Raw genomic sequence first — 16,660 nt, 5'->3', positions numbered from 1 at the left:
AACTTCCCAAATCATTCCTGAGTTTGCTGGAGATCATAGGTTTCTCCAAAACTATTGGTGACTCACTCCACAGTGAAAGCTGTTCCTTTCTGATGTCTTATTTCCTGTCTTTTGACCAATTATTTATCAATCCAGTGACGTTCCTTCTGTATTACAGCAACTTTAGGAATATATGTAGTACAAGTCTCCAGTGCAATATTTTAAAATAACCTGCATTAAGCTACACAAATTTAGTTGTTGCTTTTAACACGTTTTCTCATTTTGAAGTGGTTTCACTTTTCTGAATTAGGCACAAAAGCAATGGCTGTACTGACTAGGTTTTTTAACTCCTTGAAGTTTGCGCTTACATTTGAAGTGCATTGTTTAGAACCATATTAAGATTTGAATTTACAATTCTGCACAGCTTCCTGAAGGAATTGTCACTGGTTGTCTCTAAATGCTTCACATCCTGCTGTGGAATTTCACCTCGTTGGTAGCATGCCTTTAGTATGGTCTGAGAGATAAAAGAGTCTTCAACATCTGCACACCAGATAAGCTGGAGAGGTGGCAACACCACGTCCCACCCTGTACAAAGAAATCAAGCAAACAACTTTGCAAGAGGACAGTTTTTAAGAAAGCTGGAGGAAGGAGCCATTTCCCACCGGAGCAAGGAGAAGCTGAAGACTTTCATGGTACAGGGAACCAGCCATGGGCCAAGGTAAGCAAAAATCATTTTTGTTAGTTCCAAGCATTTGCCAGCTGTGTGTCAGGAAGAGAGAACAGTCCTTGCTCCGAGACAGTGTTCATGAGGCTTGTGGAAGAGCTGAGCTTACAGAGCAGGAGCCAAGTGCTCTAAGGGCTTGGGGAGCTCAGTTTGCACAGCAGACTGCACAGAAAGGCACAGCAATCAAAAGCTGGTATTGATGTCTGAGAGAAATGTGACAACCAGCAAGAAGCAACTAAGGCCAACAGGTGAGAGTTAGGAAGCAAAGGCAAGAAAAGTATCCTCAACATAGGCAATGGTGGGTGGGGAGAGGTAAACTAGACTACACAAATGAAACAGAGAGATGACAAAGTGTTTGAGCCGCTGGAGCAGGGAAACAGTCCAGGGTCCAAGCAGCCTTGAAGAAAGTGACAGCAGGATCCACAAAAAGTCATATGATGGAGAAGGAGCCAGACTCCACATCACTCACTGTTCTACAAGACAGGCAGAACAGACATCACAGACAAGAAAGTGTATGAGGTCAGAGCTGGCTCCATAAAGTCTGAACTGGTGCAGGGCTGTGAACTGGGACAGCTATGGAGGGATTTGAAAGCCAAACCGGAATCATTCACTGAAAACAACTCATGGAAAAAATTTATATGGGGAAAAGAGAAACGAAGCACACAATCCAGTGGGATTCCCCAATGAACACAGAAGGGACAACCACAATGGGAGAAGGAATCAATGCAAAGGACAAGACAAGTTAGACATTAGGAAAGAGAAGACCAGTGAAATCCTCAGAGAGTAGTTGTGGCTTTAGCCCAGGAGCAGTGAATTTAGATAGCAGACGAATGCTCTATGAATTTTTTTTTTTAGCTGCAACAGAGGGAGGAGGGTGGGTCAGCAATGTGCTATATAAGGGGCAGAAGTTACAAACCACAGGACCAAGTATCTTAGTGACAAGTTGCAGGAGGAAAAGAAGGAGCTTTTTGTCTCCTGCATCTCTGGGTATGGGATTGTCAACTGGTGTTTGATCCAGCTATGCTGGATCACAGCAATATTGCATTTGACCCAGCAGTGAAGTTTGTACCAGTGCACTTAATAATGTAAGGTACAAGTAAAGCCAGCTCAATAGTCACTCAACACCAGAACAGCCAAGCTCAGAATGAAGGTCCCTACAGTTACTGGCCAGAAAGTCTCAAAGGCAGTGGGGAATGTCTGAGAGGAGAAATACTCGATCAGCTGTTTCTGTGTCCCAGAGTGTGGCTGCAGGCAGCTCACAGCCCAAACTCATTCTATATCTTCTCACTCCACAGGTTTAAGCATCAAAAAATGTGATTTCAAGATCCCAAATAACAATAAAAACCACCACACAGAAGAAATCAGCACTGACAGGCTCATAGTGAGGCGGGGGCAGCCATTCACCATCACTGTGACTTTCTCAGCTCCAATACACAACTACCTGCAGCAGATGAAGAAGACCTTCCTCATCGTACAGACAGGTAATGCCATTACCAAACCTACTAGATCTCTGCTTCTCCACCCACCTGAAGAACAGAGCTGGGTGCAAAAGCCATCTCCAGAGCTGGACAGAGGTGTCCACATTCACATGAGGCCAGTGAACTGTTTATCTAAGGCAAAGCAGAGTCTCCTGCTGCTGCAGGGTCACAGCCAGATCCCTTCCAGAAGAGACACTCCAGCACAATAACCAGTATAGGCTCACTATTCCATGATTTCAAAATATTCATGGGATCTCTTCTGGCTTTTGGGGTTAGAATGTTCAGACTTAGCTGGCCTATTACAGATTTTTCTGTTACAGTGTTTTCTAGTGAGACCCCTGAGAAGGGCAGAAGCTTTCAGCCCCAGCTTGTTTTACCATATTGTAAGCACTTGGCTGTTACTTTCATTACAAAACACTAAATTCCAAGAACAGCAGGTCTGCACCATTCTGGCCATTCCTGGTTTATACAAATCTATGGAAAGCACATCTCACTTTCAAACATGGAGGCGTGAGTGCAATACTGATTTTACGAAGGTTCAGTAGGCATTAAGCTGCTAAAGGGTCAAGACCCTCTCACAAGCAGAGCTATGGCACCAGAGATAGACAAGGTCCCTGCAGTTTGCACATATGAGGAATAAACACAAGGTTTGGAATAAACACAACCAGATTTCTTTGGCTGCAGGATCGCATCCTTCGAAAGCAAATGAAATCCAGACTGAATTTCCCATCTCCAGCCTGGGAGACCAGAAGCAGTGGAGTGCAGCAGTGGAGGAAAAGGACCCAAACTTCTGGACCCTGTCTGTGAACACACCTGCCAATGCCCCCATTGGCCAGTACACTCTGCTTTTACGTGCCTCCAAATCCTCCCATTTCCTGGGCAACTTCATCCTCCTCTTCAATCCCTGGTGCCGAGGTAGGTGGTCAGAAACGGAAAGGCAGGCTGGCATCAATCACTTCACAAAAACAGCTTTGGAGCTCTAGCACTGCCTCCAAGGAGGCTGAAGGCTGAGGCTGACTCACCCAGTGCTCCCTCCACTCCTGCCCTGCTCCTCACAGCACCTTAGTAGAGGTAAGGGCTCTAAAAGCTCAAAGTTGCCTGACTCAGCACTTCTGTAGCTTCCCTGGAGTAGTACACTACCAAACCCCTGCCCTTCTGCTAAGGGAAAAACATTTGATTAAGTGTTTCCTATAATAAAGACTTTAGGATGAGTCAGACCACTGTATCTTTCTTAGTATTAGAATTTATCAGCCAGGAGAGAAGAGCATGCTAGTGCAACAGCCTAGGTCTGGAGGAACTTTTCAGACAAGGAAACAAGAGATGACAGTGAAATTTTCTTCCTTGTCTGATTCACAAACTGTGCTATTTTTCAAGGCAGAATGCCAGGGACTGCCAAAGTGCAGTGAAATCTGCTGATGTAAGAGAGATGCAAGTGCATCTGAGACCAGGAACACTTTCTTCCTAATGCTTTTTCCCTCTAATCTAGATGATGAGGTGTTCTTGGCTAATGAGGCACAGCGGCAGGAGTACATTTTAAACCAAGATGGCATCATTTACCAGGGGAATGAAAATGCAGTCCTAGCCCAACCCTGGGACTTCAGTCAGGTAAGCAAGAGATCTGTTCTCTCTTAGAGCCACCAGCAGAGGAAGGCTGCATGTATCTTGTGTGTACAGGATGCTCTGATGAAAGAGTTCTATCCATCTCTGTTCTCTGCACCCACTACCTTTGTCTAAAAGTCTGCAGGAGAACAGGGACCTTTGTATGAAGTCCCAATAACCCAGTATATGTAATTTCAGCTTCTTTCTCAGTCAGTCCTCTATGTAGAAATGCATTGATCTGTGTTCCTTCCTTTCATCAACAGGTATAAAAGCATTTAACAGAGCTTAATAATACTGTCTCAATATAACAGGTAAAGTGAGGACTAGATCTTTCTGTTTGTTTAAGGCCGTCTGACGCAGCCAATGACTAGAATGGCATTCTATTCCACTTTAGTGCCAGCAGATCATAAAAGTACCTCTGTGCCAACCTAAAGAGTACTCCAGAAAAGCATCAATTTCCCTCAATCAGGGTACACAGTATCATGCTGATGCATTTCCCACCTTCAATAATGTTGGAGGTCTGTCCTCAGCTCCCCCTCCAAATCTCTGCCTAGAGCTCTCCTCCACAGCCCACTTACCTAAAACTATCAGCAGAAAGGGAGAAACAACCTGCACAGTTACAAACCCTTGTAGGGACTAAAGAGAAAAAAAACTTCATGGAGAATTTCCTGAAATGATGTATTCTTGTTTCAGTTCGAGGAGGATGTGGTTGACATCTGCTTCACACTGCTGGCTCTAGGGGAAGTCTATCAAAGAGAAAAGGATCCTGCCCTGCGCAAGAACCCCGTCCACGTCTGCCGTGCAGTTGCTGCCATGGTAAGGAGGGCAGAAAGCAGCCTGATCTTAGCAGGGGGAACCTTCTTAACTCCAGGTCAGGCCAAACCACTGAACAAAGAGGAAGCCTGTTCCAAACAATACCCCTGCTCATCTCCAGCCTATCCCAATATTGCCCCAGCAGACAAGTAGTGCTGCAGGAGGTTCTTAGCAGGCAAAGTGCACTTACTGACTAAATCTCAAGAGGAGACTGCTGCACCTGTTCTGCTCAGCCATGACCTTCATGCTTTGCACAAAAAAGTCCTCTTGCATTCATCTGCTTTGGGAGTAGCTTCTGTAAACAGGATCAGGTGGACCTACCAAAGACAGGCAATTGTTTAACACATCTTTCCTCCTTCTCTGCAGCTGAACTGCAATGAGCATAGAATCCTGACAGAATGTGAGCCTGGGCAACAATCTAATGGGATACCACCTTCCAAGTGGCTGGGAAGCAGCCCCATCCTCCGGCATTGGATTGCATCAAAATGCCAGCCTGTCCGCTACGGGCAGTGCTGGGTGTTTGCTGCAGTCCTGTGTTCAGGTACAGTGCTGCTTCCAAGACTTCTGTGTTGAACAAAACAGGGCATGTAGAATATGCCTAAATTCCTGGATTGACACAGATCCCAGTAACGTTAACACTTACTGTTTAGGTGAGAGGCAGATCTTTAATTTCCTCATCAACAGTCAGCATCACTGCCTTTGAGATAAGAGTATCAGTAAATCCATTCACAGAATGCACCTATGAAATCTTATCTCCTGAGGAAGCAATGCCTCTTGCAAAGTCCAAACAGCAGACCTGGTGCTAATCCTAACAGGCCAAAAAAGAACCAAAAAAGCCTCTACATCCATCAGCAGAGGGACCCTTAGGGCAGGATGCACAACTGATTCACAGTTCTTTCTTCTGCGCAGTTCTGAGGTGCCTGGGAATCCCTACCAGGGTAGTAACTGGCTTTACATGGGCTCACAACACCAAGAGCAGCCTGAGTGTGGATGAGTATTATGATGAAGATGGGACACTGCTTACACAGGACAAGAGTGCTCGTGTCTGGTAAGAACACATGGCAGGGCCAAGCAAGAATTCGAGACAATACTGGGATGTTGGAAATGAAACACGGGGGAAAGAGGTAAAACAGCTGCAAGGAGGTGATAGGAGATAGCTCACCTGAGATCCTGTCTACATGACCTGTTCTTGATCAAGTGCTGCAACTCAAACTGAAGAGTGGCCCATTTCTAGGGCCCACAAAGGCAGAATGACACCCAGTCCAGCAGGAGAAACTCCACTTGTTTCTCCATACAGACCTCTGCTCTTCTCAACATGCACTGAGCTCCTTCAAAGGAGCATTAGCTGTGGTCTGGCAATAGCTTTACTGTACCTCAGGGCTCAGTGCCTTGGTGTAAGCTTGTGCTGTTGCTTCTTGCAGGACCTTCCACGTTTGGAATGAATGCTGGATGGCTCGGACAGACTTGCCTGTACCAGAATACGGCGGGTGGCAGGCACTGGATGTCACCTGCCAGGAAAAAAGCAAAGGTAAGATATCAGAGATGGGCTTGAGCAACAACAGGGGGAAAATGAAGCAAGGAGCAAATAAAGCAGTTCAGAATTCCTCCCTCTCCCAAGTTCCAATGTAAGGATGCAAAAGGACAGGAACTCACCATGTTGACTTTAGACACAAAATCATAATTTATCTTTTTGGTTTGTGCAGCTTGTGTAGTTCAAAGAGCTCTATCACTGCTTCCTAATGTCCTCCTAAACTAGGTATTTCACCAGTATAGGTCTAAACTAGGGATGGGTTTAGTTGGGAAAGCAACTGAATCTTAACTGGGCCACATTTTCTCCTCAGGTCAATCCTTCTGTGGGCCAGCCCCCATTCACGCCATCAAGGAAGGAGACACACAAGTTGATTATGATGTTGGCTATTTCTTTGCTGCCATCAATGCCAAGTGTCAGATCTGGATACATAAAGCAGATGACACCCTCAAGCCAGCTTTTGGTGGCACAAAGTACACTGGTAACTACATCAGCACCAAGAGCGTTGGCAGCGAGCGCTGTGAGGACATCACACACAACTACAAGTATCCTGAAGGTATGGGGCAGGCATGGGCCTGAGCACATTCCTTGCCACTGTTACAGGTCAAGAGTAGAAGACTAAAGCAGAGGCAAACCAGAGCACCATGGTCATCCACTTCTCCCTACTTCCCCTTCTGCAATGACACAAGAACACCTAATTCTCCCCATCTACAGAAACAAAGCAATTCGTCCAAATTTCATCCTGCTTAATTGCATTAAGGTCTCTAGAAGGCCAGACATTTCTTCATCAGGCACTTTCATGTCTGGAAAACGTTTTCTGCTTCCTGTCACCTCTAGACTCTGTATATCCACTTCCCATTATCTCTCTAATACAGATAGATCTGTTTCAGACTCCAACTTTCTGAAAATGACTGTTGTGCTCTCAGATATTGCCTAAATCCCTCCCTCAAAAATTTGAGTTCTGTTTCCCTAGCCCAACCCTACACTGCCATCATAGCCTGTGGCTTCTTGTTTCCTTGGCTGCAGGAGACATCTGCAACTTCTCTGCACGTGAGAACATGGAACTGTCCTTCAGCTACAGCTGCCTTCTTTATTCTGACAGATGTTACCACCAAAACAGTGCTTTAAAAACTGTGACAACTCTCCCCAAGTAGAATCTGTCAGGTACATCCAATGAATATCCTGTCAGCTGAAGCTGTCAAATTGCTCCAACCAGAAGCACAGAAAACTGGTCTATGCTCTATGTTCTTAGAAACAGTTATCTACAGCACTATCTGGAGAAATCACCACCATTCTCCTGCTGCTTCTCACTAGTAAACAGGACAGAATACTAAAACATGTGCTTTCTTTTTTTGTGACAGGTTCTCTCCAAGAAAAAACAGTACTTGACAAAGCCTGCAGAAATATGAAGGAACTTGAGACAAGCAGCAGCACAACACAGTTTCTCTCCATTCCTACTGCTCTTGAAGAGCCAGTTAACCTTTTCATGCACCTCCAGTCGAATAGCTCTTTGCAACTGGGACAAGATATTACACTTTCCATTCAAGTGTTTAACCACAGTGGTGGAGAAAAGGCTACTCACCTGGTAGTTGGGATCCAGGCTCTCCATTATAATGGTGTGCCCATTGCCCAGCTTTGGAAGGAAGAGTTTCATTTTAACCTCCAAAGCAATGCAGGTAAGGACTCTGCCAGGTGCATGGCTAGAAAAGTCCTCCACTGCTCTCATTTCAGAAAAACGCTCTTAGGCCTATATTTACAAATAGAATAGTTGATTCTAGGTGATTTCCCAGAGAGGTTGTGTAGTCTTCCTAGCTGGAGATACTCCAGAACTGACTGGATACAATCCTGTGCCATGTGCTCTGGGATGACCCTGCTTGGGCAGGGAGTTTGGACCAGATGATCCACTATTGTCCCTTCCAACCTTACCCATTCTGTGAAATAAAACACTTTGGCAACATCACTGTAGAGATTTTCAATCTGCAAATCCACTTGGGGTCACTTAAGCATGTAAGTGCTGCAGCTTTCAGTACAAAGCTGAGCACTAAACACTCCTAGGTGTCATGCAGGAAAAGACCAGACTACATTCATCATCTGTTATTTCACCACTCTATTCCAGTCCAAAACCTGCAGGTCTCTGTGCCTTACACATGGTTTGGAAAAGAGCTGGGAGAGAACCACCTGCTCAGGCTGACTGCCGTGCTGAGAGATGAGGACTCCTATATATACCTGGCACAGGAAGAGATCAGCATTTGTGATCCCCCTCTCACCACTGAGGTAAGACTGGGCTGTCATTCTGTCATTGCAGTAGGGAGAAAACAACTTTCACAGTCATAAACAGCAAAACAATTCTGCTCCATTCAGGGGCTCTCCAAGAAACCAGAACAGAAGAAATTAAGCTGGACTTTGCCTCTTGTGGCAACTGGCAGAACAGGCTGGCACCAAAAAATTGTAAATGTCCCTTTAATTATAGAAGAATCTCTTTCCTTTTCTCAGTTTCAGCTCATTTCCTTCTTTCAACAGTTCCCAGAAAACATGGTACAATATCAGCCAAGCACAGCAAAGATCAGCCTCCAGAACCCTCTCACTGAACCCCTGGAGCAGTGCGTGATAGCAGTCACAGGGCGAGGGCTCATTTACAGACAAAGGAATTACAGGTAAGTGCAAACTGACTGATCCAAGTACAGCAAATTGATAAAGAGACACAAGAGAAGCAAGAGGAACCCTTGCATAGGAAAGGCTGTCCCCAAAAATAACCAGGCTACAACAGGGTAGGAAGATACCACTATAGCATGAAATTCCCAGGCATCCCATCCTTTATTTACAGATAATACAGATGATTTTCACATTGAAAAGAAGAAAAGCCAGCTAACAGAACTTTCAACAGATGTGTAATACGTAAGTTGAAGGCAGTATAGCATCTGTGAAAGCTTCAACCCCAAAGGCCTAGACAGCAAAAGGAAAAAAACCTCCTCCTGACAAAATGCAAAACCAGAGAAATGCCACAAGACTCAGTCAGAAACACACATTAAATAAAACAGTTAGAGGTCACTGAAATGAGCTATGAAATTTAGAACTTATTTGCTATTGAGAAATCAATTACTTTTTAGTGAGCAATTGAAACATCTTTAAGTGGTGTAAAACTTTACTGCTTGTGACAGATCTTTCCATCCATTACCCACTGTAAGCAATAAAGACAGTGGTGTCATCTCCTTTTCTACTGAAGAACCAGGCAAATGTGACTTAGCCAAGAGTCACCAAAGGGGCATGCTCCCTTTCACAGGAAACACTCCACATTTCTCTCAAGAAGTGCATTAGGACAAAGTCCCCTTAGATGTTTCCCTGAAGAGTTTCAACTCTCCTTTCCTATCTCCTTCCCAAACTACTGTCAGATGACAATTTCACTGTGGGAATTTAGATAACTGCCAGCTTTCTTCTATTTTTTTTTCCTTCTTTTTGGCACCACATTCCTGTCTAGCAAATGCATATCATAGGCACAGGAAACTAAAACAAAAAGGTGTGATTCCTATATAATCCATTCTTGCCTTTCAGGCTGGGCTCTGTGCAACCTAAAAGCACTCAAGAGCTGCAAATCCCATTCACCCCCACCCGAGCAGGGCCCAGAAGACTCACTGCCCGTCTTACCTGCCTCCAGCTCCAGAACCTGAAGACCTACAGAACTATCAACATTGCAGCTGCCTGAGGCCCATCTTAGAAAAGGTCCTGCTGTCCTGCTTACAAGAGTGGTTACGATCTGTGCTCTGATCTTAGACAAGCATAGATGTTAGCAGTTCAATAAAAGTTATATTTAAAACCCTATCTGATTTTGATTATTTGTACAAACTCCACTGTCTCCCATCTGCCACAATGCCCACTCACCAGTTTTAGAAGTTGAACCCACTGTAACAAAGATGGGCTGAATGCTCAAGCAGATGTTGCATTTCTCATCACACCTGTGCTGAACTCACCAGCGCTTAGTCCTTTGCCCTACCTGTGATGAAGTGAAGGATATCCTGGAACTTTAAAGTGATGACAGATGTAGCATGTCTCTAGGGATAGTCCTTTTTCCCTACAGATCCTTGACACTGGTAAGGGAGTAAACAGTATTTTCTGCTGCTTTCTGAGGAAATAAAGAAGACAAAGCTTGTTGACAGCTCTCTAAGGTTAGACAGGAAATAGCAGCAGTGCAGCACATTTTCTAATTATTCATTGGGCTGCTTGCAAAAGAAGCAAGACCCTTTCATTCTGTATATATCCTTTGCCCTCTGAAGACAGATAAATCAACTAATGTAAATCTAGCAATATTTTATTTTTCTCTGAACCCCACAGTAGTTGTAATGTCTGAAGATCGGGGCACATTAAGATGCAGCACCACATCATCCCAAAAGTCCAAGCAGAAAGACACCTTCTGCAATGGCAAGAGGCAACTTCCTGGAAAAGTTTTTCCAAGTGGCAAAGTTCTCTCCTACATTGTTCTCATCATTCTCCAAGCAGCTGAAGAACAGCAAAGTTCACTGGAAATGTAGATGCCAGAGCCAGTGGCAGTAACACACGTAGGCACAGAAGAGCTAAAGTTGACCCTGTGTGAAGTTCTTGACTTTGTTCATGTTGTGATCTACTGCACCATTTAGAAACTGCACCCAGCTTTCCTCTGATGGTGGACATACATGGCTTGTCCTGCAAAAGTGGAGGCAATTCATTAGGGAAGCCTTCTGGGTGTGCTATACCTATGCATCCAGGCAACACATGGGGATTGTGAAGTGCTGAATAACGACAGCCTTAAAAGAGGACTGCAATAGCCCCAGAGGGCTTTGAGCAAGGAAGAACCCACACCCATGTCTGTAGTCCCAAACCCAACACAAATGTGTTTTCAGTGGGAACCACTTACATCCCTACCATCCTTTTGTTACTCCCATCCCTTTGTGACTAGATAACATCACTGTTCCAAAATGCATCTACTGCATAGAAATGAGTCACCTACGACATGAGGCAGAAAGGTATCAACCTTCATAGAAGGGAACACATGCTTATAAAATTGTAGCCCATACTCACTTTGCAATCTCTAAGACTTTCTTTAATACCGAGGCCAACTTCGCAGCCTAGAAATAAACAAAAGGGAAACAAGGTGAGCCAAAAGTAGGGTGTGAGCAGCACTGGAGAAAAAGAAAAAGAGGAATATAGGAATGCCCAAGAGCCAAGAAGAAACAAAACTGCCACCGATCCTGATGCAGAATGAAGTTATCCACCACTACTACCATGCTGGAAGTGTCTCCCAACCTACTGCTGGCTTGGACAGGTGAAAAAAAAAAAACCTGGCTGTCTTTTAAAGCATACATTAAAATGCTTTTCTTAAAAAAAGATAAGCCTATTAGAAGTTGATAACTGTTATCGAAGTACAAAGTTACAAGTGACTGACCTTGATGCAATTTGATATTGAGCAATTTTTTCTATTCCAAAAAAATCAAGCCACTGGCCAAAGGCATGAAACTGGGATTAAGAATGAAAAAAATCTCAGATATGAGGAGATTTGTTCTTAACTTATGATGCAAAAACGTCTGATAGTTCAGTCAGGTTGCCAGAGCATTGCCCAGTCAAGTTTTGAGTGCTGCCAAAGAGTAGACTCTACTGCTTCTCTGAGCAGCTTGTTCCAGTGCTTGAACACACTCATTGTAAAGAGTTTATAATTTCATAGATAACTTTCTTTGAGCAAGTCTGCATTACCCATGGAAGAAAGTACACACATCAGAAGCCACAGACCTCACTTTCCTGAGGTTCTATCACTGGAAATCTCTATGGATTATAGTTCGGAGCTAAAGCTTCAAGTGGCCATGCTCTTCCCTGAAGAGGTACAAATGAGGAATGTGTTTCTACCCTGAAGGAAGTTAAGTGTTCAAAAACAAAGGGCACTCTTCATCGCTAAGAAATTATTAGCAAGGCAGTAACTAACATGCACCTGTCCCCGACAGTCACATAATCAGACCAATGTGATTTCTTCCCATTCTCTAAAACTAGGCCACTGTCCCACATGCAGATACTCAGACACTGAGGTATGAGTACTGCAGATACTCACATTAAATCGCACAGCCAAGGGGTTCACAGGTGGGTACATGCTCAGTGCCAGCTCATCAACACTAGAACAGAAAAGAGGGAAGTAATGGAAGAAAAATTCTGATAGCACAACTCAGATCCTGGTCAAAGCCTGCACCCACCCTGAATGCAGGTCTGGAACTACAATGACATGTCAGTATCCACAGGATGTTTCCCACTTCTCAGTAACCTGTGTGCCCCTCACACTGCAGAGTGAGATGTGGTCACAGCTCCACTCTAAACTGCAGTGTATGTTCCCCTCCTGATCTACACAACTCTTAGAGAGTTTATGCTGTAGTAATCTTCCCACCACACCTGTGTCCACCACCTGTCCACAGCTCCAGCATCATAAAGGTTGTCCCTAATCCTCACTGTAGATCTCAAGGAAGACTGGGACTGCTCTAGATGGAAAAGCAGCCATGGGGAACACCCTGCTTACCTTGGACTGATTTCATTAGCAATGTCTGCCAGGTCATCCAGCTGAGCAATCTGCTCTGGAGATTCAGCTTTGCCATGGGCCTTCACTGCAGCCAAGACCTTCTTCAGGCAAGCTTTAGAAGCCTTCATCAATCCCATGCAGGAGCTGAGCAGCTGCCTGTCAGCCTCAGACCAATACGTGTCTCTGTTGCCCCGAAAGCCCAGCTCTTCATCTTCCATGATGTCCCCATAAGGATCCTGACCTTCCACCAGTGCCTGAGAACAAAGAGGCACTGAAACCCCAGAGCCTAACATCAATTCCACCAATACCCAGGAGGAAAGAGAAAGCATAACCTAGACATCATATAAATAATTCATGGAGGAATCTCAGTCAGTCAATCCTAGAAAGACTGGATTAGGAAAAACTAATCCATCATTCTAACTCAACTGTGCAAAGAGCAAGAACTTGGTGAATATTGCCATTCCATGAACCTAAATTTCCTCCCCCCTCTGCAGTTCAGGACATGGCTTTATGGAAATCTTACATAAAGTAAACCAGTCTTGAGAATAAAAACTCATTAAAAGCCATAAAACAATAGTCAGGGTCATGTCAGAACAAATTTATATTAAAGCCTGTATATAAAATAATCCCTGTGCTCTATCACTGAACCACCATAGAGGGTGGTTGGGCACTGGAACACGTTCCTCAGAGAAGTAGTCACAGCCCCAAACCTGCCAGAGTTTAAGGAGCATTTGGACAACACTCTCAGGCACGTGGTGGGTTTGTTGGGGTTGTCCTGTGCCAGAGACAGGAGTTGGACTCGATGATCCTTGTGTATCCCTTCCAATTCAGAATATTCTGATTCTATGAATCCACCACGGCAGGTTCCTCTAAGGCTTAGAGTCTTCCTTACATGTTCCATCTCCTCCACAGCATCCTTGACCACACCTAGACATGCAGTCAGAGCTGACACAACTGCTGCCTGGTTATCTGAAAAAGCAAAAGGATGAAAACTGTAGCACCCCACTGCATCAAATCAGTTTACAACAACCTTCATCTAGGTTTGCAATCACTGTAGGATCAAACTTTTTGCAGAGCTTGGAGCTGCACTGTTGTCATGCAAAGAATCTGACCTGGTTTCCAAGCTCATACATTTCAAAAGTAGTCAAGTTTTTGAGTCATTCTCCATTCAGCCTTCCTTGTACCAGCTGAAACATCCTTGTAAAAGCTACTGATATTCCAAGACAATATGCCCTAGCTCTGTTGCTCTGCATATACAACACTCACTTCGTGGCAGATTAGACACTTGCTCACAGGCCTCCCACACACCTCCAGTTGATATAAGCTGTTCCTGAGACAAGCTGAAACAAAACAAAACCCCCACAGTTAGAGTCAACAACACCGCTGTGCTAGACTGTGGTTTAATTTTCTGCACCAAAGATGATGCACACCAGCAAAAGTTCTGCTCCAAAGATGTCACCGACCAGCTCATCACTAGTATGCCATGTCTGTGTAAAGCCCTTGCTTCCTAACAAGGATACTTGTAACTTTTTTCCTTTCTGTCCCAAAACTTATCACAAAATCATAGAATCATGCAATTGAAAATTACAACCTCTCCACTGGGGCATTGAGAATTGTGTCTGTGAGTTGGATCATCCCTTCCACTACTTCAGTGGTAGCATCTCGTACCATCTTCCGAAGAGTAGTACCTGGTTGAGATGGAGAAAGAGCAACAAAGTTGGCACAAAGTCAGCACTGACAGAAAGCATCTGCTGAAGATGAACACACAGACTGCTCTGTTTGTGTGGATACACTGTATAAATGAAAGTACAGATATTTTGAACAAAGCAAAATGCTTCCAAGTTCCAAAAGGACATTGGACAAGGATTTCAACACTTTATAAATACCAGTGCTCAATCAACTATACAACTTCCTACATGATCACTCTCCCACAGAGGGAAATCTGCAGCAGTAGACAGACAAGTAGTTCACTCATAAACATGTTCAAAGTCTAGAGAATAGCTGATAATGGAATAACATGTTAACCACAACTCACTGATACCAGAACTCAATATTACACTCTGAAATACACCATTTCTCTATATATTGGTGGTGAAAGAACCACCATGCTACACAGCGGTGACTGCCTTGCTGTCATTATCTCACCTTGGCCCTTGGGGAGCCAGTAGTACACTGTGGCAACTGCAAGAATGGCATTTTGGACATCCTCACACAGCTTCCTGCAATCCTAAAAATGGAGAGGCAAAAGGATCACCCATGAGTAGCACACGGCTGCACCACATTCAGAAATCCTCACAAGCAACCACTGGCTTGTAGACTGCTTTGAGAAAAGGGAAGAATAGCAACTACAAGCTTGACTGAGAAACAAATACAGCACAAGAAGAAGGCACAGCAAGCAAGCTGTATGCATCTTAACCTGCTTCATGATTTGGTAACAAACAACACCCTGGTGTGGTGGTCATACTTTAGAAAGGAAAAAGCAACTTAGATCATTATTCTGAACTGGAGGTATTTTTTTCCCTCCTCCAAACACCTGTATGATAAACTTCTCTCAACTGATAGCAAAAATATTGCATATTCTTTATTAGATCCAAGATCTGTATTCTCAAATATTCTGTCTGTATCAACAACCAGCTGCACCTGTTGAAGAATATAAGAATACTTCTATTTAGTATGTCTCCCTAGCTTACAGAATTAGTTCTCTGGGCATTTCTTGGATTATGTTAATACACTCTACAATATGCAGCCCATTTAGCCAAGTGAACCAAAAAATACCTGAAGCTCGTCACACACACAGCAATTTCATAGTCTGTCGAGGCTTTCTCTCACCTCTGCAGAAGGCAGTGGAGGCCTTGAGAATGCCAGACTCAGCTTTGTAGCCTCCTGTGATGTTACTTGGAATGTCTGACCTAGAAAAAAAACAATGGGAAGACGAGAAAGTAACTTGGGTAAAAGATAAAAAAACAGCAGCTTGATGATTGACACTGCTGATACTACTACTTGCTTACCATTACATTCAACACATACAAACACATAAACTAAATCCCACTACGAAGGAAAAAATCCATGGTGTATTTGTGTAGTGCATATTGCTTGTGTTCTATGTCTGATATTTCTCTATTTTTTTTCACTTGGGTAGTGATAGCCACGACCCCAGTTTGCATCCCAGTTCATGACGCCTTCCCCAGGATGTGCTGGGAGGCTTTATCAGAGACCTTTATAAATCTAGTTGTATCAGCCGGTCAATATCGGCCGCTGCTTCACCACACCCTTCAGTGTTTCCTGACAAGTGGGTGGTCAGGCACTGGGATGGTGACAACCATTCCCCCATGGCCTAGGAGGTGATGCAGTCAGCTCAGCAGGCTGGATCTAGCACTGATGAGGTCTACGGTTTACAGAGGTAGCGCTGGGTTAACGGTTGGACTTGATGGTGTTGAAGATCTCTTCCAACCTTACCGTTCGGTGAACGGTGAGCGAAGGGCAGGCCCCGCAGCTGAGACCCGCTGGGGATGGAAGGAAGCCCTGCCCCGCACAGGCCCCGGTCCCCCCGGATCCCGGCCCGGCCCGGCCGCTCCCCGCCCGTACCTAGCGCGTCCCAGAAGCGCGGCAGCTCGAACGGTTCTCGGCCCTCGCCTGGCTCTCCCTCTGCAACAGCACAGACACAGCTCAGCCCGCGGGGAGCCGGCCCGCCTCGGCCCGACCCCCGCCCGACCCCGGCCCGCACCTCGCAGCCGCGCCAGCACCGCCCGCAGCTCCCCGCGCACGTCCCTCAGCGGCTCCCGCGCCTCCATCGCTGCGGGGCGGCTGGGAGAGCCCCGCGCGTCACGTCCGCTCCGGCAGCTGCTCCAACGGCCCCGGCCCGCCCCTCCGGCACTCCCGGCCCGCCCCTCCCGGCAGCCCCGGCCCGCCCCTCCGGCACTCCCGGCCCGCCCCTCCCGGCGGCCCCGGCCCGCCCCTCCCGGCCCGCCCCTCCCGGCCCGCCCCTCCCGGCCCGCCCCTCCCGGCCCGCCCCTCCC

The 16,660-nt window shown here is 45.5% G+C and overlaps 2 protein-coding genes across 3 annotated transcripts; one reads left to right on the top strand and one right to left on the bottom strand.

The window, feature by feature from the left end:
* Nucleotides 1-540: 540 nt before the first annotated feature.
* On the top strand, nt 541-9,934 carry EPB42 (erythrocyte membrane protein band 4.2). Of its 2 annotated transcripts, XM_085079295.1 has the most exons (13): nt 542-697; nt 1,999-2,184; nt 2,866-3,096; nt 3,668-3,786; nt 4,474-4,596; nt 4,960-5,134; nt 5,503-5,641; nt 6,015-6,121; nt 6,435-6,677; nt 7,483-7,797; nt 8,238-8,395; nt 8,642-8,775; nt 9,671-9,934. In XM_085079295.1, the coding sequence occupies exons 1-13, from the start codon at nt 688-690 to the stop codon at nt 9,819-9,821; spliced, it is 2,091 nt and encodes a 696-aa protein (XP_084935421.1). In that variant the 5' UTR covers nt 542-687; the 3' UTR covers nt 9,822-9,934. The 2 variants fall into 2 exon arrangements, with proteins under 2 accessions (XP_084935422.1, XP_084935421.1); XM_085079296.1 differs by lacking the exon at nt 6,435-6,677 and having other exon boundaries at nt 541-697.
* On the bottom strand, nt 8,917-16,527 carry CCNDBP1 (cyclin D1 binding protein 1). Its single transcript, XM_085079298.1, has 11 exons — nt 16,369-16,527; nt 16,230-16,289; nt 15,474-15,553; nt 14,790-14,871; nt 14,236-14,332; nt 13,911-13,984; nt 13,537-13,613; nt 12,645-12,898; nt 12,189-12,249; nt 11,171-11,217; nt 8,917-10,795 (listed from the first exon to the last, which is right to left on the bottom strand). Exons 1-11 carry the CDS (start codon nt 16,433-16,435, stop codon nt 10,687-10,689), a joined length of 1,008 nt encoding a protein of 335 aa, XP_084935424.1. The 5' UTR covers nt 16,436-16,527; the 3' UTR covers nt 8,917-10,686.
* Nucleotides 16,528-16,660: the final 133 nt, after the last annotated feature.

This window comes from Lichenostomus cassidix, chromosome 20 (assembly GCF_008360975.1).
Source record: "Lichenostomus cassidix isolate B80296 chromosome 20, HeHo_3.0, whole genome shotgun sequence".
Classification (NCBI taxonomy): Eukaryota; Metazoa; Chordata; class Aves; order Passeriformes; family Meliphagidae; genus Lichenostomus; species Lichenostomus cassidix.
This window is presented reverse-complemented; position numbering and strand designations above follow the sequence as displayed.